Genomic DNA, 19,790 nt, shown 5'->3' on the forward strand with positions numbered 1-19,790 from the left:
TATTGCCTAGTCCTTACTAAGGAATAACTTACCAACAGTATTCTATTTCCCATGTCACTCTTGCCCTTGCTCTGATAGTGACAATGTAAATACCTACTTCCCCCACTTCTTACCTTCACCTGCATATGAAAGCCAATCACATTCATACTTTATTTTCTACGACCACTTCCATACACTTCCACTTGCTTCCCAAGCACCCCACCCCACCCAGACATTTATAACCTCTTAAATCCCTGTATCCACCATAACCTTGACATCTGTGCCATCTGTTGGCATAAACTCCTCATAGATGTATGACCCTGTCTTACGGACGCTGCTCTCAGGAGAGTAAACGCTGCTCCGGCTGCCAATCTTCAGGAGAAAAAGGAAGGAAAAAAAAAGTTGCCTCTAACTTGTCCCCAAATCCTCCAGCTTCCCTCCCCACAACCTCATTCTCACCCTTCTACTTCTCTGCCTCCCCAAATGCCCAGATGTGTCCCATACCTTACGGAAGAGGCGCTGGCTTCCTCCTCCAGCTGAGCTGGGGTAGTAGATGTAAACATTGTGGTCCTCTGCACTCACTGGCTTCTCCACAAAGGGCTTGGGAAAGACGGCACCATTTACCTCCACCTGGTCTTCACCCTCAATCAGGTTGCACTCTGAAAGGTAGGCGTGTGGTCATTCCTAGGGCCTAAGAATACTTCCAACTCCCACTTCTCTGAGTTGTAATCTCCATAACCCTCAAATTGCTATGACCATATCTTAATAATAGATATGGTAATTAATATCTATATAAGAGGTCCAAGGTTCTGTCCAAAGACCCATGGCTCTAGCTCTACCCATAATCCAGTAACCAAAGCCTCACTGAGCCGGGTGGTACATAGGAGACGTCTAGAGGAAGGAGAACTGGGCTAAGTCGTAGAAAGCAGGGCAGGACTGGACAAGGCCAGGTACTCACCCTCAGGCCGGGCAGGGTCACGGTTGAGCACAGCATATCGAGGCAGATCAATACCCTCCTCCTGCAGGATCCGGTACACCTCCCTCCTGTCACCCCCGAATAAATTAGCTGGGAGAGGTGGGGGATGGTGACCAGGGGAGAGGCTAGGGATTTCATTCATTCAGGAACTGGGAGACACCCGTGTACAGAACTCAAGAGGGTATGGTACAAAAATTAAGCATGTTGGTTTGACTCTGCCCCTCCCAGAGTGGGTTCTCTAAACAGGCATAATCTCAGGGCCACCCATCCCACCAGTCAACAGAAAGCTATACCTATCCTGGATGTAATACTGCATAGCCAGGTCATTGATAAGAAAAGGGTTTCGAAGCTTGGAGTAAGCAACAGCTTTGTCCAGAGGAAAGCCTGGGATGGAGAAAGGAAATAGAGAGACCAAAGGAAGAAAGTGAAAGAGACAGTGAGAAAACAGCAAGAGAAATAGACGTATTAAAGCTATTAGTTGCCACTGAGCTCCACTACCCATCCAACCCAGCACTCATCCTCCTGCCCAACTTCCCAAGTCTAGAATATCCATCAGAAAAAAGTAAAACAGAAATTATTTTTAGGGTCCTTCCAAAGACCAATTCTGTCAGAGGCCCTAAGAATCTTAGAGCTGTCCTGACGTTCAAATATGGGCTTTAAACTACCCCCGGCAACTCCTCCAAGATGTAGGGAGAACAGACCCCTTTGCACTGTTCCCTAGTGTGTTGGGAAGAGCTGATGGCCTCTTTACTATTTGACAGTAAGAGCCTCATTTCCCAGTCCAGCATTCCCGACACCATTCCTTCCCCTTTTCCTTCACGGACACCAACCTTTGGAGTGGAAAGAGATGAGGCAGTGGCAGGATGGCCAGTTTTCCACAGGTTCATTGAGGATCACATCTTCTCCCAGGATGATAACAGTCAGGTAGTCGAATCTGCAGAGTCGCTCTAGGATTTGGGTCATTGGCTTGGACTTGGATTTCTTGGTCATGGCACAGATGCCAACAATGATCTGAGGTTCAGGAGGCTACAGAGAGGAAGTGCTGTCAGATACTTCCCACCTAAACCATCCCTATCAGGGAACACTGTCTCATCTCCTTAGGGCACAGAGTTTCTTGCCAGGACTTTGGACCTATGGGGTTAAGGTTATCTCCTAACTTAGGCCTAGATTGGGGTACCTGCAGGTATTCCTACTGCCACAGTAGGAAATGTGTACTCGGGCAGAAGAGTAGGAGAACCAATAATAATGAGACAACAAGAGGAGGGCATAAGGGTAGGGGCTTCAAAGAGAGGCAATCTAACCAATCTCCACTGCCCTTCCCCTTAATCAGAATAGGGCCTGTTTATGACAGGGAGTCTATGCATTTGGGAAGAATGGGGAGAGGTGTCTCCATCCTATGGAATCTCAACTATGACAGGGGTCCCAGAACCAAGTTACATCATTTTCCCTGGTCTTACCACTTCATCCTCCTCATCCTCAAGGAGCTCGCTGTCACTCTCTTCTGTCCTCATGCCTGTTCCACGGGTGCCCAGCCCCTCATCTCCAGCTCCAAGGAAGAAGTGGGCTGTGGCGCTCTCGCCCTCACTGGCCGGCAATGACCACATCCCCGCCGGAGCACCCACTCATCCCGCTCTGCAGTGGAGGGTATCCCTGTTAGTTCAGAATCCAAGCCCCATGGCAGTGGGTGGGGATGGGGGATGGGGAATGAGAAGATAAGAGGGAACTACAAGGGGACTAGGGGAAACAGGAAACAAAGCTATGGTGAGAAGGATCAACAGGAAAGGAGGCATGTGGGCTATGACTTGAGATGACTAAAGATCCCTAAGAGAAAAGCGAGGTCTCCCTTTTCCTCCCTGCTCACCCCACCCCCAACCATGAGACTGGTAAGAGGATCAGTAGATTAACCCTTACAGTGCTGGCATGTCCCTGATTCTGCCAGCAGGAAAAACCGTCAACTCCAGGAGCAAATGGGAAAGGCAGCTCCTCATGGAAGGCTACTGTTGATTCCTACCAGAAGAGAAGGTTAGAGTGACATTTCAACTTTGGATTCATTCCAAAATGTTCCTGGCCCTTCACCACTTCCCCACAGTAGTGTTGAACTCAGTGATTTAATTCAAGAGCAGAGGAATAAGAGAGTTCATTTGCCTTTGCTCTGAACCCCTATCTTCATTCCTACCAAGGATTAACTCAAAAAAACACTGATTGAGGGCACCCTATGTTCTAAACATTAAATCAGAACATTAAAATGCCCTATGCCCCATCTCTCCTTCACCTGCTTTACCTTAAAAGAGAGATGCTCAGTTCCAGAAAATCTGTTCAAGGAAAGAGGTCTAGTGCTAGGTGGGAAGTTGAGGATACAGGCATCCATACAACAGGCTCCAACCCATTCTCAAACTGAAATTTCAATTTTCTCTTTACCATCTCAGGGTACAGCAGACACAAGGCTGGTCTAGGCCAAGGTCCTTCATACCAGCAGCTACAATGGAAAAAAAAATCCTGCCTAGAGCCATCATCAGTGAGAATATCTTAAGACTTAAAATTGAGTCAGAACAACCTGGCAGTTCCACTTCTGCATACATACACCTGCAGCAGCGGTTCTTAACCAACTGTGATTATACTGTGCAAAGGACATTTGTCAGGAGACACTTTTGGTTGTCACAACTGGGGAGATGCTACTGACATCTAGTAAGTAGAGGCCAAGGATGCTGCTCAACATTCTGAAATGCACAGGATATACCCCCCACAGGAAAGAACTGTCCAGTCCAAAATGTGAGTGGTGCCGAGGTTGAGAAACTCCGCTGTAGAGAAACTCTCCCACATAAGAAGACATTTGCAAGGATGTTCATAACCTTACTGCTGGTAATGGCAAAAACCGAGAACAACTCAGCTGTCACAAGTAGAAGAATGGATAAATATAATGTTGTGTTTACAAAAGGTTGACTAACAGCAATTATTAAAAATGAATCGGGGGGGTAAATTAGGAACTTGGGATTAACATATACACACTACTATATATAAAATCGGTAAACAACAAGGACCAACTGTATAGCACAGGGAAATATACTCAATATCTTGTGTATATATATATATATATATATATATATATATATATATATATATGTGAATCATTTTTCTGTACACCTGAAACTAACACATTGTAAATTAACTATATTTCCATTTTTAAAAAATGAATCAAAGCTATATATAACATGGACAGCTTCCAAATGCAAACTGCAGAAATATACATGCAGGACAATTCCACTTGTACAAATAAAAAATACTACATATGTTTATGGCTGTATACATAATTAGAAGTATAAAAACAGATGGGAAAGAAAGATATCAAATTCATGATAGTGGTTACCTCTGAGGAGAGGGGAAAACAACTGAGAAGGATTCAAATGGAACTTCACAACCTTATCTATAATGTTTATTTCAATTAAGAAAACTCTGAAGCAAATATACAAACAGTTAACATCTGTTAATACTAAATTGTGGGGATACAGGTATCTGTTATTTTTTTCCAAAAATGAAATTGAGTCACATCAGCAATTTTCTACATTCTGCAAAAGTTCTCAGAAATACTGACCAATGGCTCTAATGAAAGCCACAAACTCCTTAAGTAAATGGAGTAATTTAGTCTTATAGGTTTTTAGTCTTCAATATTTACTTTCTGTATTTTTATTTTAAACCCTTCCATTACAAGTGAGTTTGCAGCTTTGATTAGAAAGTTATAGCTAATCTTTATATAGATCTTGACCTTTCTAGTCTTCACCATCTGCTCCGTTGCTCAACCACCGTGAGGGCACAACATTCTCCTTAGGCTTAACATTTTCAGTTGTACACTGCAGGTCTTATACATACACACCCCTCCTGATTATAGCCTGTTTCTTTGAAATCCTTTTTCGTGACCTGACCCAATTTCCATGACTTGTGACATTCCCAAGGTCCCTGTATAGTTTAAGCAAGCAGAATTCTGTTGCACGCTTTATCCTTTCTCTGAAGCAGGAGCTTTCTCTATGCCTAAGATTCCTAACCCTCCACACTTTCTTCCACTAGGTCTTTCCTGGTTTTCTGCTGAATGTACACTGTCACATTCTTGAAATTCTATTATAACTCTATAACAGGAGATGATAATTGAATGGCAAAGGAGAATCTGTTCACAAATATGGAGCTGAAGAGAGATGAAAGGTCTAAATTCATAGTTAACAAAGCAGAAATAGAAGCCTGACAGAAATAGCTATGAAATAAGCCAGGATTTATTTAGATGTACCTCTGCGAGAAGCTGGGATTTAATGTGGTGTTCCAAGAGCCATTGCCCTGTTTTCTGTGCTCTTCTCCCCTTCCCCCTCTCCCCTAATACTTTGTTGCAAAAGAAAACTTCATACTCTACAGTAGGCTAAAGGGCAGTCTTACTGGGGCCTGAATCAATGTGGAAGGGAGTCAGGGAGGGGAGGAAGGAGGAGATAGTATAATTGGTAAGGAGAGAGGGAGGGGCAGGTGGGCAATCTTCTCAGGAACATCTATGTTAAATCAGATCTAGAGAAGGGACTGAAGGGAGGGTAAACTGTGTAACTTCTTTATCCCTTAGAATTTAGGGCTGCTTTCCTAGTCCTCTAATTTCTTTAACCACCATGCACTTCTGCACTTGATGGAGGGCTCCATCAGTGATGAAAGAGAAAGGTCAGTACAGAGTCAGGTGGGAATACTTCCAACACAGTTAAAACTCCTCAGGCCGCAAACACTATCTCCTTCAACAGTGGACCCCTTCGCTCCTTCTTGATGCAGTTTTTAATGCTTCATACATACCCTTATTCTGCCACTGATGAACTGTGCTCATGCCCTTGTTCTCGGTATCAACTCACTCATACTGCCTTCTTTCCCCAACTTACTAAAAGGACTCTTCATTGACTCCCCTAACTACTGCCCCCTCCTACATCACTAATCAACCGATCCAATCAACAATACAACTAATCCTCTCGCTCACTGACTCCCCAGCCTTAAACAGTCCTTCAAACCCTCAGATGAGTCACCACACTTGGTAACAAATTTATATGGAACCCTCAATGCTCCCCCGCACAGACTGTCTGAGAGCCACTCCTTCCCGACCTGCCTTCCCTCCAGGCTCACCTTCTCTCTCCTCTCTGCAACAACCCCTTCCTCCAGCCGAGCCTCCGGTCTGACTCCACTCCCACGCCTGCTCACACAGACCTGCCCGCCCTGACCCTCTCCCCGGCAGACTCCCCTGGCTCAGCAGGACCCCCTCTTCCTCACGCAGACCTTCACACGCCTACCTCTTCTCTCGCTGACCCCCTCCTCTGCGCTCTCCTCACTCAGCTCCGGGTCACGATTACCACCTCCCATCCCGACTCCTCTAGCCTTTTGCCCGCCCCCGCCTTCCCCGCCTCACTCTCCCTTCGCAGACATTGAGGCCTCTCCGCTGGGTCTCTTTCCAGACCTGCCCCCAGCCGCTCCTAACCAGGGCCCTTGGCACCGAAGGAGCCCACTCTACCCAGTCCACCCCCTCAGATACCGCCCCCAGCCCCCAGCCACTCCCCCACCGCCCCCGGCCCTCACTCACCCGCCTCCCTGCGCTCGCGCACCCGAACCTGCCGGCAGCGACACCTGACAGCGGCCCAATCAAAGCACGACTTCTCTTCGGCGCCACCAATCAGCGGAGGGCGCGCACCGGCAGCAGAGTCAGGCTGCGTTGGCCGGCGCTTCTGCGCGGAGGATGGTGGCCTCTAGTGGTTCTGGGGAGGAAGTGCAACCTGATGTTCTTTTTCTGATTTCTAACTGCGTCGCCACAGTCCAGATGCTTGGTCTAGACAGAATTTCCAGTGAGACGAAGTGGGGGGAAGCGAGATGTAGAGGAAGAGGCAGAGTCTGTGCCATTGCACCTCCATGAGGACAAAACCAAGTCTTCTGTTCGTTTTGTAAAATAAAACGGGATATGATAGACGTAGAGATCCAATAAATGTACGTTGCAAATGTTAACGGACTAGAGGAGTGAAAGGGAGACTAGAGACAAAAACAGAGACAGAAATAAATCAGAAAGTTAAGGGAAGGAAAAGAGACTTACTTATGGAGGAGACAAGACGATGGATGGACTTGGAAGGCTGAACAAGTGGATGCCTATCTCCACACTCTGCTTGCTCTCTTGCCTTTAATAGCTGTGCAGCCTTGGACAAGTCATTGAACTTCCCTCAGCCCCTCTTTTCTCACCTGTGAGAGAGTGGGACTAGAAACCCTAACTCATAGGGTACTGATTATATGAAAGCATTTTGTGTATGTTTGTACTGTTATTATCTTTGTATCCTCACTCAGGTTTCCCTGGTCAAGACTATTCCAAGTTCTGTTACCCAATGCAAGTTCGTGTGCCCAAAGCACAGTGAGGCCAAACAAAGAGAAAGGCCGGAGTTTGGAGCAGAGAAAGGTTTATTGCAGGGTCAAGCAAGGAGAACAGGTGGCTCGTTCTCAAAAACCCCATTAACTCCCTGATGGTTTTGGGGAAAAAGGTTTTATAGGCAAAATTTGGGGTGAGGGCTGCAAGTGTGTGACTTTCTTCTGATTGGTTGGTGGTGAGGTAACAGGGCGGTGCTCCAGAAATCCGTTATTCAGCCTGAAGTTACCATCTTCCATGTGGGGGTGGGGGTGGGGTTAGTTCCTGCAGAAGAACTCAAGGATATTGTTATGAATATTCCTCTGGGAGGAACCAGGATCCTGCTTTAATTGCTGCACTATAGTTTTTTGATTGTCCCTCCTGTGTTTCTGTATCCCTTCCCTTCCCTGATTAGCAACTGTTTGAACCTGCCCTTGAAACTCTGGAAAGGTCAAGGAGGCTGAATGAAGCCTATTTCCTACAAACAAGAAACGGGGGACACAGAAGGGATTTGTACCTGGGAGGGACCCACAGCGTCCTGCTCCATTTTGTCCCTAGTGTAAGCAGATAGGTTAGGGGGTCACCAGAGAAAGAGAACCAGGAATGGCTTTCTTGATATAAGAGAACCCATTTTGGCCTAAGCCATTTTGTGATCTAAGCCTGGCCACAGTGCTTGCCCTTGAACAGGTCTCAGTGATTAATGATCTTAAGGGAGGGAATGCAGAAACAAGGGAGGAGCAGTCAAGAAGCAACAGTGCAGTCTTGGGGCAGGGCCCTGATTTCTTAAAGGATATACATAATAATTCATCTTTGAGCCCCATAGGGTCCTGCTCGGTTTCACCCCTTCATGAATATGCATGTATCCTTAGCTGAACACTTCCCAGATTTTGCTGTTCAGGGAGACGCTGCATTGGGAGAGATCCCTGGTGTTCTCCTTACTTGTGGCAAGTAATAATAAATCCTTCTCCTGATCTTTGGCTTGGTTGTATCTATTGGCTTGACACCCACCAAAAGGCGAACCCAGTTTTCAGGTAACACAAACTGCGGAACTCCATCTCTTCTCTGCTTATTGCTGTCTTACCAGGAGAAAAAGGAACTGATGGACCTGGAAGAGAGGTAATTGGCTACTAAGACTACCCACAAATGAGGAAGAAAGGAAAAGGAGCACTAGGGAAGCCTGAGAGGAATGAATGAAATGAGAGTAAAGGGATGGAGTGGGGTCTCATCAGTGAGGCCAGCAGACAATTTGAAGGGAATTTCTTTTTCTCAGATACTCTCCCTTAAGATTAACAACTACCTTGCTGTCTTGTGGGTACACCAAGGTAATGATACTGAGCAGGGCCCTGTGGGGCTCCAGGGCACAAAGACTTTCTGTGTCCCCCATGTCTTTGATTACAGGAAATAGTCTTCATTCAGCCTCCATGACCTTTCCCTACTTCCAATGGGCAGGTTCAAGCAGTTGTTAATCAGGGAAGTGAGAGGATGCAAGTCAAGACAAGAGAGAAACAGTCAAGAGAAACAATAGTGCAGCCTTGGGGCAAGGTCCTGGTTCCCCGTCAACGGACACACACAAAGATATCTTTGAGCTGTTTTGCAGATACTGAAACCCCCTCCAGGTGGGTATGCTGCCCACAGGCACGTAGACCCCAGACCAGCTAGAACCTGAAGGTTGATGTTGCTGACTCCTACTTAACCTCACCACCAACCCATCAGAAGAATGCAAGCCCAGTCACTGCCTTGATCCTCCTACCCCCGACCACGAGCCCTAACTAGAAGACCACTCCCTGTTCCACAGGGAGGGGGGCACAATTCTTTAGGTGCTAGCCTGCTGTGTTCCCTCCAAGAATAAAGCTACTATTTCTTTCTCCTCCAAAACTCTGTCTCTGTATCTCATTTCAGCATCAGTATACAGAGAGCCAATATTTTGTCATCAATACCTGAAAGAATGGGCTAATGCCACCATGCCTACCCCATCTTAACTGACCCTCCATATTGAAGCCCACATCTCTATTTCAGCTCCAAGCATTCATTCTCCTTCTGCCAGGACAAAGGTCAAGTCATACCCAAGTCACACGTGGAGATATGGCAACAAAGCCCTTTCAAATATGAATATGCACCTTGTGAGCAGAGAGGAGGAGAAGCGACCAGGTGGAAGGCAGAGATTCCTTGGTGACCCTATGCCCTTGGACACCCCTCCTTACAGTCTGGATTAAACGGCATTAGGGAGCCAAGAGAGGAAACACATGTGGTGGTTGGGGACCTGTGCCTGCCTGTTTCCGTCCTACACCTCGTCATCTCACCACACCCTTCACGTCACCTTACACTCCCCTTCAGCTCAGGAACTGGGAGCTACAGAGAGCGGGGAGAAGGGAGAGGAGGAGAAGAAAGCATAATTCCTTGCCCAACTCCAGCCCCACGCCCAGCCAAACAACAGGTAGGCAAGCCTGCCGAGAATACTCGGAGTCCTGTGAGCAGCAAACTGGTCGGAGCCTGGAAAAGACTCTGAGAAGTAAAAGATCAAAGGTGAAGTAGGAGATGGGGAGGAGGGCCGAGGAGGGGGAAAAGTGGGGGATCATGAGAAGTGGAGGAAGGACGGAGCAGGGCTTCAGACTTGGGGTCAGGGCGGGGGTGGGCAACACAGCACAGATGGGGTAAGAGTTCATGTTTCCCTGATTTCTCTCCGGGAATCTTTCCACAACCTTATAAGGAGAGCACAGGTGTGACAGGGAGGAGCTTTGGTCCTCTTCCTGGTTCTAAGGCAAAAGGTGACCTTGAGGCAGCTGGTGTCTTTCTCGGTGTCTGCCTGTGTGCTTTCTCTTTGTCTTCCTCTGGTATCTGTGTTTATTCCACGGTTCCCCGAGGCCGCCTCCCCTGGGAAGATGGAGAGGTTGCTGAGGCAGGACGAAAAAACGAGAAGAGGTTGGGTAGTGTCACGCTTTCACACCCACAGGGCGACAAAACGGGTTTCCTATTAAACCGAGAGGCTTAGGGGAAGGGTGTTCGGGTCTCGCCTGTCCCCTTGGGTGCTGTCCTCTACTTGGTGCTGAAATCTGGGCGACCTCATCTCAGGTGGGCCCGTTCCCCGGCCTAAGGCTGCGAATCTCCAGTCCTCCTAATCTACCTGGTGGGTGGTGCCTGCCCTCTGCCCCCGCACACCTAGGGCCGTGGCAGGCGGGAAGGCGGGGCCTGCATGAGCCCCACCCCTGGAGACTGCAGCTCTGCCTCCCTCTCCTGCGCCCGACCGCCGCTAGCTCACTGCGCCTCTCCTGCAGCCTGGTCGGCACCGGCTTCCACTCCCGCTCCAGCCTCCCTCCATTTCGGCTCCAGCCTCGCACCCACCTCCGGCTCTCAGTCAGCCTGTTTGCATCCTCCCTCCCGGTTCCTGCCCTGAGCCAGCTCCTACTCCGGGATTCCGTAACCAGACCCTCAAGCCATGGCTGGTCCCTTCTCTCGTCTCCTGTCTGCCCGCCCGGGGCTCAGACTCCTGGCTTTGGCTGGAGCTGGGTCTGTAGCCGCTGGGTTTCTGCTCCGCTCGGAACCTGTTCGAGCCGCCGGCGAACGACGGAGGCTGTATCCCCCGAGGTATCAGTGTCTCAGGCGCCCGGGTGAGGGTGGCGGTGGGGTGGGGGTGGGGGACGGGTAGGTGCAGTTGGGGATGGAGATGCGGACCTGGGCAATAGAGAAGGGCTATAGTCACGAAGGCTCTGGAGTACAGGCGCTGGACAGTCTGAAAACCTCAGTGGGGTGGGGATGGAGGCCAAAACCATAAGGTGAAAGCATTCCTGAGGACTTGGGAGCCCGCAGTTCCCACCCTCAAGGCCAGCTCTGGCCCTGTGAGTTCTGGCTGCACCTACTCTGCCCAAATTCCTAATTGAGAGACCAGGAACTATCCTTTCCGCTCTCCTCCATCTCCTTTTCCTGCTGTTCTCTCCCGTTTCCTGAATTCCCCTCCTTAGTCTTTCCCCTCCCCCCATCCCTAGTGTTGTGTCCATGGGAGGAAAGAACTGAGCAGATCTGGGAGAATTGAGCCTCCAGCCAGAGGAAGCTAGAACTCTTGGGAAAGAATAGATCCTGAAAGTCCCTGATGAGATTACCAAGTTTTAGCCTCCCTCTAACCTCCCCTCCCCGCAAGGAACAAAGCCAGACATGCTCCCAGCTGAGTGCACTGGGTCTAGGCCCCCGGTGCCCTCCCTCCATGGTTACTGGGTACCCCCTCCCTAGTGCTGAGTACCCAGACCTCCGAAAGCACAACAACTGCATGGCCAGTCACCTGACCCCAGCAGTCTATGCCCGGCTCTGCGACAAGACCACACCCACTGGTTGGACGCTAGATCAGTGTATCCAGACTGGCGTGGACAACCCTGGCCACCCCTTCATCAAGACTGTGGGCATGGTAGCTGGTGATGAGGAGACCTATGAGGTAGGGGGCCCCCAGAGTTTCCCCGGTGACCCAATTCATCTCCCCAGTAATCCCAGCTCCTCTCCCCTAAAGACCTCACTTTCCCTTAAGACTGGACCATCCATACTCATGTTTTCTCACCCAGTGAAATCAATCCACAAGTAAAGCTTGGGAAGGGATTCCCTCTCCTTAACCACCCTCTTCCTCTGAACTCCCCCTCAGGTATTTGCTGAGCTGTTTGACCCTGTGATCCAAGAGCGACACAATGGATATAACCCCCAGACGATGAAACATACCACTGACCTGGATGCCAGCAAGGTAGGTCGAATATTCCACTTCTGACTTGCATTGCCTTATGTACAACATTCTGTTTCTCCAGTCCCTTCAACCATAATTATACCCTGACTCATAGTCATTATACTGCTGAGCTTTTAGTCTCAGTGTGGGGAAAGAATTGTATGTTCAGGAGCAGCCTCTGTGGAGAGGAGAGGGCGGATGAGAATGGCCACACCCCAAGGTGGGCAGGTTTGGGGGAGGGTTTACAATGCACCTTCAGTTGGAGTGCTTGCCCTATGGGCTTCTCCTTCCAGTGCAGGCAGCGAGGACCCCTCTAGTCCTTAAGGTCTCTCCTTCCGAAAGGCCCTCAGCTCCCATCCACTGTGTTTCTGTGACTTACATTAATTTCTCTGATTCCCCAGATCCGTTCTGGCTACTTTGATGAGAGGTATGTATTGTCCTCAAGAGTCAGAACTGGCCGAAGTATCCGGGGACTCAGCCTGCCTCCAGCCTGCACCCGGGCAGAGCGACGAGAGGTGGAGCGTGTTGTGGTGGAGGCACTGAGTGGCCTGAAGGGTGACCTGGCTGGACGCTACTATCGGCTCAGTGAGATGACAGAGGCTGAGCAGCAGCAGCTAATTGATGTGAGGGGGCTTTGAGAGCGAGCTGGGTGGGAGGGGCAGATGGAAAGAAGAGTCAGGGGAGGCTGGGCCGGATGAGGTAGTTGGGCTCTGAGAAGCCCAGGGGCTACTGTGAGGATTCTTACCCCAAGTCCCTTTACTCTCCCCAGGACCACTTCCTGTTTGATAAGCCTGTGTCCCCATTATTGACCGCAGCAGGAATGGCTCGAGACTGGCCAGATGCTCGTGGAATCTGGTATGAGGCTTAGCTTACCCCCTGCCCCTATAAGTGCCCTTTTTTCTCTATCTCCCCCAATTCTTGCCCTGCCTCTTAATCCCTGTCCCTCCCTCTCTCCTACCTTCAGGCACAACAATGAGAAGAGCTTCTTGATCTGGGTGAATGAGGAGGATCATACACGGGTCATCTCCATGGAGAAGGGTGGCAACATGAAGAAAGTGTTTGAAAGATTCTGCCGAGGCCTCAAAGAGGTTGGAGAAGAATGTATAAGGGAACTAGGTGGGAGGACTTGAGGAAAAAATAAATTTAAATAGGTAGATGGACCATATAATTTATCAACCAACCCAGGATACTTTTGATGGTGAAAAGGATCACCACCAATCACTCTAGGACAAGAGGTACAAATCAGAACTGTCCAGGGAAAACCAGGATATGTGGTCACCCTAAGAATAGGAAGAGAGAAAGAATGTCAGGAATCTAAGGAAGTAAATAAAGCAGTTGCCAAATAATGCAAAGAAGGAATAAATGAGATGGTGGCTCAGTGCCTGAGGGGTGTGGTGTGGGATGGTGGGATGTGCAGATAAGGAAAAGGTTTAAGCCTGGATGGATGTAAGGAGTGAGAGATTGGTATGTTCATGATTCTAATGTAACCACCCAGTTGGGAGCCAAGGTAGGCCTTAACTCTGGATTCTGTCATTCTTGCTAAAGTACCATGTCTAGATTTTAAGCTGAGAGTAGGAGGGAAACCAGGGAAGGTGGAGGATGGAATGGCCTAAGTTCCAGAATGCGTTGCTCTGCGTGAGGAGTTGAATTGAATCCTCAGTCCTATACGGATTAGGTCTCCATATTCAATTCTAGATTACAAATCCCCATAAACCCAATCCTTATTTTATGTTCTCATGTATACAGTTCTATTTTGAACTTGTAAAGGGAGAGAGCTCCTCTTCCGTTTAGATCTTGGCTGGGAAGTTTCTATTATTTATAGCAAGTAATATGTAACATATTAAATTATATGCCTTAGTATTCTCATCTGTAAAATTGGGAGAGTAAGACTTCCTACATTTTAAGTTGTGGGGTTTAAGTGAGATAATGCATGTAAAGTGCGTGGCCCATAGTAAGTGTTCACTAAGTGTTAACTGCTGTTACTATTCTAGATGGAAGAATTTCCCCTTGTTCAACATACACAATATCCCCCTATGCCATGGTTCTTTCTGAACTAGGAACAGCGTCCCCCTTACTCAGGTTAGGTAGTGGTCTTCATGTCCATCAACTCCGGCAGATCTCCAGTCTCTTCAACTCTAATAGTCATCTCCATGATTAGGATGCTTAAGTGAAACAAAAACATGCTTCCCACACTCCTTCCCCAGCCTCCACAACTATGAATCCGGCTCTTCTGCTCCATTTTCACCTTTCTCTTGCTTTCTCACATGTGCTCTTTCCACAGTTAACAGGCTCTCTTGCCTCTTCCTGTTGCAAAGCCTACAACCTCATTTTCTGGCTGAAAGAACCTTCCAAGCTCTAGGCTCATTGGCAAAGTAAAGATGTCAATGCATGCAGAACTCATTGAATAATCAATCTTTTCTCAGTTCAGTTTACCACCTCTGTTCATCTCCCTAGTTCATCCTTAATGCATCATTCCCTCAGGTTTCTCTTCTTCCACACAGGATATTTTTGCACAATCTCATCATTATGGGCTCGTAACATCAAAATTATCTTTTATGCATGATAATAATGAGCCATTTCCACCAAAAACAAAAAAAGCAGTGTCATTCTTTCACATCCCAAGTCTTTGTTTCTAGACATATTTCTAGAGTTCCTGTGGGTCTAGCTAAGGGAAGGCTCGCATATCCCTGACTTTTCACTAACAGCCTTTGTGCACTCAGGTGGAGCGGCTGATCCAGGAGCGTGGCTGGGAGTTCATGTGGAATGAGCGTTTGGGATACATCTTGACCTGTCCGTCTAACCTAGGCACTGGACTTCGGGCAGGAGTGCACATCAAACTGCCCCTGCTAAGCAAAGTAAAGGAGTTGTGGAGTTAGAGGGTTGTGAAGGAGGAAGGTGGCTGTGTATGGGTGGGAGGGATTGGGCATTTTGGAAAGGAGCAGACATAGTGTAGCTAAAGAGTCAAGGGAAAGAGCTCTGAGTGGGTTCAGGGCTCTTTCAGGTCAGACCAGTCTCTGCCTCTGTTGACCCTGCCCCCCCAATCTCTATCTCCCCTGTAGGATAGCCGCTTCCCAAAGATCCTAGAGAACCTAAGACTCCAAAAACGTGGAACTGGAGGAGTGGACACAGCTGCCACAGGCAGCATCGTTGACATCTCTAATTTGGACCGACTGGGCAAGTCAGAGGTGAGATTCTTAGGGATTCGGGATAGGTCTGTGGGGGTTGAGATGTGACAGGGAGTGAGCCTCAGGAATGTAACAGAATCTGAAATGAAATTCAGGTTGAGTGGGGAGGAAATTGGAAATGAGTTCCCAGAGCAGCCAAATCAGTGTGGAAGGGAGTCAGATTGTGGGAAGCAGAGATCAAGGGTTAGTGTCCTTCAGGTGGAGCTGGTGCAGCTGGTCATCGATGGAGTAAACTATTTGATTGACTGTGAACGGCGTCTGGAGAGAGGCCAGGATATCCGTGTCCCTCCGCCTCTCAACAAGCATTAACTCCCATCCCCAGCAGATGACTCAAGACTCCCAGGACCTCTGCCATTCTAACAGTGGCCCATTCTCCTTACTCTGGATGCCCCCTTTCCCCCCTCACTCCCTCTGTCCTAGTAAAGACTCCTTGCTACGCTCCAGTTGTGTTATTTCTAATGGTGGGATGAGGAGGAACTAGCCTCCAGAAGAAAAAAAAGGCAGTGGGATTATTTATGATGGAAAGAGACTCCAGATATGGCATGCCAGGAACACTGATTCTCAGGTGGGTGGAAAGCATTAGCATTTTACCCATATTCCTCATCAGCTTCCTGAGGATAATTAGATTGCACTTCCATTTGCACTTTATTCATTATTACTTAAAATGTCTTTCCCAACAATCTCTCTCTTTAACTGCAGAGACAGGCTCATAGCAGGTTGCCAAGGAAGTAGATGGTCAATGCCAGAGCCCAGGAGGGTTGTGACCAGTCCTGGAGACCCCAGGCTGTGCTTCGACCTATAATGAGAGAGAGAATGGAAGGAATATCACAGCTCTGCTCCACAGGAGCCATTGATACTTGGAAACTATCTGCCTGTAGACCCCTTCACTCCAGGATCTCCCTGAAGGGTTCTGTGAGCCAACCAGTACCAAGTTAGGGTTCAGATTCTGGGTCAGGGGTTAGCGGGTCAAGCTGTGCAGTTGGGAACTCACCGTGCTGTTCTGGGGTCTCCTTCCCCTCATACTGGGCCCATGCAACTGCTCGTCGCTGCTCAGGACTCAGAAAGGCCATTTGCTCAGGAGTGACAGCCACAGCCTGAACACTGGTGAGACTAGATAGCTGGGTGGGGCTGAACACCACCTAGGGGTGGAAGCAGGAATCAGGACATCCACTGTAGCCCTTGTTGGGCCCTGGCTCTCTTGTGGTCACCCCAGACCCCACTCCATCAATACTTACAGCAAATTTCGGAGGAGGGATGACAGAAATGGCCAGAGGGGTGAGGCCCTGGATCTGTCCTCGCAGCAGTGCTGAAAGAGCCAGGTCTGGGATTCCAGCTGTTGAAGCAAGTGGGATGGGCATGCAAACGTTATCTTATACTGGCCTTCTCCAGCTACTCCCAAGGTATCCTACCATAGACCTTCCCCAACACATCTCCAACCTCTTACCTAAATGCCTTCTCAGACTCCCACCTTAAGAATTCCAGAGCAGTCCTCCAACCAGTCCATCCATGGTATGGAAACCAACCCCTGACAACCAGCAGCAGCAGTGGCCCAGTCTCCCTACCTGCTATTGTACCAATTTCGGTGAAGATCTCAGGCCCCCAGTTACTGACTGGGCCAAAACCACCAGGCAGCACAAGGAGCTGGGCCAGAACCTCCAGTTGCTCCTCAGAACACGGGAGATGCAGGTTGCCCAGAAAGAGAGCTGCTTGGCTGTGGAAGAGTGGGAAGGAAGGGAGAAGGATTCAGCCATGGTGATAAGGGTCCGTGGTCATGAGTTGATGGTAGAAATGGCTTCAGGTGAGATCCCTTCCTCCATGGGACCACGCCTGCATGATCCTTCCCTCCCCAGTGAGGCCACCTTTCCCTCAGCACCACCACCCAAACCCCCCTCCACAGGTGACCTAAACTCCCAACTGTTGATATGCTGCAGCTCCTCTGGCCGAAGTCCACAGAGCGTGTAACCCAGTGCAGTCAGGTGGAGGAAGTCCAGGTGGCTCACGTGCCGACCACTCTGCTTCAGGAAACTGGAGACCACAACCCGGAGCTGGGGTGGGGGTGGAGGCCACAGGATAAGGAGAGAAGTCATGGGGAAGTCATGGATGGGCAACTGCTTAGGGAAGGGACAAGTGCTACTGGATTTTTTATTATTAAGACCTGAAGATCCGGGCTTCCCTGGTGGCACAGTGGTTAAGAATCCGCCTGCCAATGCAGGGGACACGGGTTCGAGCCCTGGCCCGGGAAGATCCGACATGCCGCGGAGCAACTAAGCCTGTGCACCACAACTACTGAGCCTGTGCTCTAGAGCCCATGTGCCACAACTACTGAGCCCTCGAGCCAAAACTACTGAAGCCTGCGTGCCTAGAGCCTGTGCTCCGCAACAAGAGAAGCCACCGCAATGAGAAGCCCGCGCACCGCAACGAAGAGTAGCTCCCGCTCGCTGCAACCAGAGAAAGCCCGTGCACAGCAACGAAGACCCAACGCAGCCAAAAATAAATAAATATAATAAATAAATTTATTTTAAAAAAAAAGACCTGAAGATCCAATGGCCATGGGAAAGGTTGAGGATCCAAAAAAGAGAAGGATGGAAAAAAAGGCGGCCAAAGGGAAAGGAGGAAGAAGGAAGTATTACGTGTCCAGGGCCTCAGAGTGAATAAATCACAGAGTCCCTAAGGCTACCAGTATGAGGTATTAGGAAAAGATAGAAAGAATGGCCAGGCAGGATCACAGGAAAGAAATTCCGTGGGCTTTAGATGCCCTAGAGGCCTGGATCTGTGGGATGGGTGTTTGGAAGGTGGTAGAGAGGAGAGCAGATGTTACCTGGGTGGAGCTCCAGCCGTCTATCTGCCCCAGGGTGCTCAGCACACCCCAGTCCACCAGGCTCAGCTCCTGTAGTTCCCTCTCTCCTAGACCTATTAAGAGCCGACCCAGCTGCAGGATCTGCTCAGGACGGAATCCCCAGGGGGGACCCCACAACTAAAGAAAGAGAGGAAGAGTGTGAATGGAAAAAGCACTGGATTAAGAGTCAGAATGCTGGGTCTTAGTTTTGCCTCTGACCTTAGTTGTGTAACTCTGGGCAAATCACTTGCCTTCTCTGGGTCTTTTGTTTCTTCAACTGTAAAATGAGAGGACTGGATTAAGGTTCCTCTGACTAAGGTGTTACTGAAAGACTCTAGAGTCTCAGTAGTGAAGAATAGCAGACTCTAGTCCATGAGTTCTAAACTCTTATGTGCACCAGACTCTTGGCGTTTGGGGGCGGGCGGTGACTGTTAAGATGCAGATGCCCAGACCCCATCCTCAGAGATTCTTCTTCGGTGAGTCTAGCATGAGATCCTCGAATAAGCATTTAAAAAACCTGCTCCCTAGATGATTTTGATACACGCTAAAGTTTGGTAACCCCTTCTCTAGTCCCTCTACCCATTTCACTACCTTCCTTCCCTCAGTATTCATCCCCTCTGACTTCCTACTCAGGATCCAAACCCTCTAATTCTTTTATCTCCTATGTCCCCCACCCCTCACCCAGCTATCCATTCCCTTGTGTTCCACATCACACCCAACTGGCTTCCTCATGTTATTCCACCTCCAACCCCAACTGGACTCTCCATCACTAACTTGTTTTGCTTTGCCCATCGCTGCCCGTAGTTCCTCAGGCCCAAGTCCTGGGTCTCCTGCAAACAGTGCTAGGCAGTCCTCAAAGTCTAAAAGCTCCATCTCTGTGATCTGGGTTGCAGACCAGGCTGATGGGAATGTTCCCCGTACATCTGCACAATTTGGCACAGGTTCTAAAGGGGGAAGGCAGGGCCAGGGGGTCAGTGTAGTACTAAAGTATGCCCAGAGAGATAGCTATAGATGGAATGACACCCCCAACCTTTGAAGGACAGGGCAATATGGGCAGTATGGCTCAAGGGATTACTACAGTGTGAGATTTATAGGACTCGATATTAGAACAAGTGACTGGAGAGGACAAGTCCCTCATTGTATAGATGGAAGACCGACAGGGTTGCTCAGGGACTGAATGGCAGATCTAGATTGGAACCCGGGTCCCTAGCCCCACAGTGTCACCTTCTTCCATCCTAAGCGTCTTCCCAGCAGAGAGCTCCACGCTTAATCGAGCCTAGAGCTGAGTCAGCTGTTAACAGGGATAAGACAGCAGAGAAAGGGGAGTCCTGGGCTAAAAATATAATGAGTTTTAAATTCCCAGAGCTATAGAACCCTAGAACTAGAAGAGACCTTGAAGATCATCCCTCACACCTCTGTGCTTTATAGGTTAGAAAACCCCAGCCTAGAGAGAAGTTATACAAATCTGCTCAAAGGGCACAAGTCTGACTGCACTGTTGGATACTCTTTCCTGTACACCATGCTACATGTATGGGCATGTGGGGAGTTTCACCTGGGAGATCCTCTGCGGTGGGCCGCACAACCCCAGCTACCAGGGCTGCTTTCTTGGCAGTGAGCTGTGGCCCTGCACACAGCTGTCCAGCTCTGCTCTGCTCCCAGCTCTGCTGCTTTTCTAGGAGCCGCTCCAGGGTCTCTGGGCCCAAGCCCTCCTGGGTGAGAAGGTAGAAGGAAGGTGG

At 49.1% G+C, this 19,790-nt stretch overlaps 3 protein-coding genes across 8 annotated transcripts in view; 1 reads left to right on the forward strand and 2 right to left on the reverse strand.

Moving 5' to 3' along the window:
* The window catches only part of PPIP5K1 (diphosphoinositol pentakisphosphate kinase 1), a 50,942-nt gene extending 44,313 nt beyond the window's left edge, over nucleotides 1-6,629 (reverse strand). The window contains 8 exon segments of the mRNA XM_082450072.1: nucleotides 250-351; nucleotides 484-638; nucleotides 938-1,023; nucleotides 1,249-1,339; nucleotides 1,786-1,981; nucleotides 2,413-2,587; nucleotides 2,867-2,962; nucleotides 6,537-6,629. Of these exon segments, the coding sequence (XP_082306198.1) occupies nucleotides 250-351; nucleotides 484-638; nucleotides 938-1,023; nucleotides 1,249-1,339; nucleotides 1,786-1,981; nucleotides 2,413-2,559 (777 nt within the window). The 5' untranslated portion in view covers nucleotides 2,560-2,587; nucleotides 2,867-2,962; nucleotides 6,537-6,629.
* Nucleotides 6,630-9,643: 3,014 nt separating this feature from the next.
* On the forward strand, nucleotides 9,644-15,657 carry CKMT1B (creatine kinase, mitochondrial 1B). Of its 4 annotated transcripts, none has more exons than XM_082450149.1 (10): nucleotides 9,644-9,771; nucleotides 10,610-10,919; nucleotides 11,559-11,757; nucleotides 11,959-12,054; nucleotides 12,435-12,656; nucleotides 12,803-12,888; nucleotides 12,998-13,121; nucleotides 14,754-14,888; nucleotides 15,093-15,218; nucleotides 15,417-15,657. In XM_082450149.1, exons 2-10 carry the CDS (start codon nucleotides 10,771-10,773, stop codon nucleotides 15,525-15,527), a joined length of 1,248 nt encoding a protein of 415 aa, XP_082306275.1. In that variant the 5' UTR covers nucleotides 9,644-9,771; nucleotides 10,610-10,770; the 3' UTR covers nucleotides 15,528-15,657. The 4 variants fall into 4 exon arrangements, with proteins under 4 accessions (XP_082306275.1, XP_082306278.1, XP_082306277.1 ...); XM_082450151.1 differs by having other exon boundaries at nucleotides 9,668-9,860; nucleotides 10,589-10,919; XM_082450150.1 differs by having other exon boundaries at nucleotides 9,668-9,860.
* A 182-nt stretch (nucleotides 15,658-15,839) lies between these two features.
* STRC (stereocilin) overlaps nucleotides 15,840-19,790 on the reverse strand; it is a 35,231-nt gene continuing 31,280 nt past the window's right edge. For all 3 annotated transcript variants that reach the window (XM_082450070.1, XM_082450069.1, XM_082450071.1), the window contains 8 exons: nucleotides 19,607-19,763; nucleotides 18,829-18,998; nucleotides 18,037-18,192; nucleotides 17,121-17,263; nucleotides 16,781-16,929; nucleotides 16,454-16,551; nucleotides 16,210-16,357; nucleotides 15,840-16,014 (listed from right to left, as the gene is read on the reverse strand). In XM_082450070.1, the coding sequence (XP_082306196.1) occupies nucleotides 15,926-16,014; nucleotides 16,210-16,357; nucleotides 16,454-16,551; nucleotides 16,781-16,929; nucleotides 17,121-17,263; nucleotides 18,037-18,192; nucleotides 18,829-18,998; nucleotides 19,607-19,763 (1,110 nt within the window). In that variant the 3' untranslated portion in view covers nucleotides 15,840-15,925. The remainder of the gene's footprint in view (nucleotides 16,015-16,209; nucleotides 16,358-16,453; nucleotides 16,552-16,780; nucleotides 16,930-17,120; nucleotides 17,264-18,036; nucleotides 18,193-18,828; nucleotides 18,999-19,606; nucleotides 19,764-19,790) is intronic.

Source organism: Balaenoptera physalus, assembly GCF_965194825.1.
Source record: "Balaenoptera physalus genome assembly, chromosome: 2".
Lineage (NCBI taxonomy): Eukaryota > Metazoa > Chordata > Mammalia > Artiodactyla > Balaenopteridae > Balaenoptera > Balaenoptera physalus.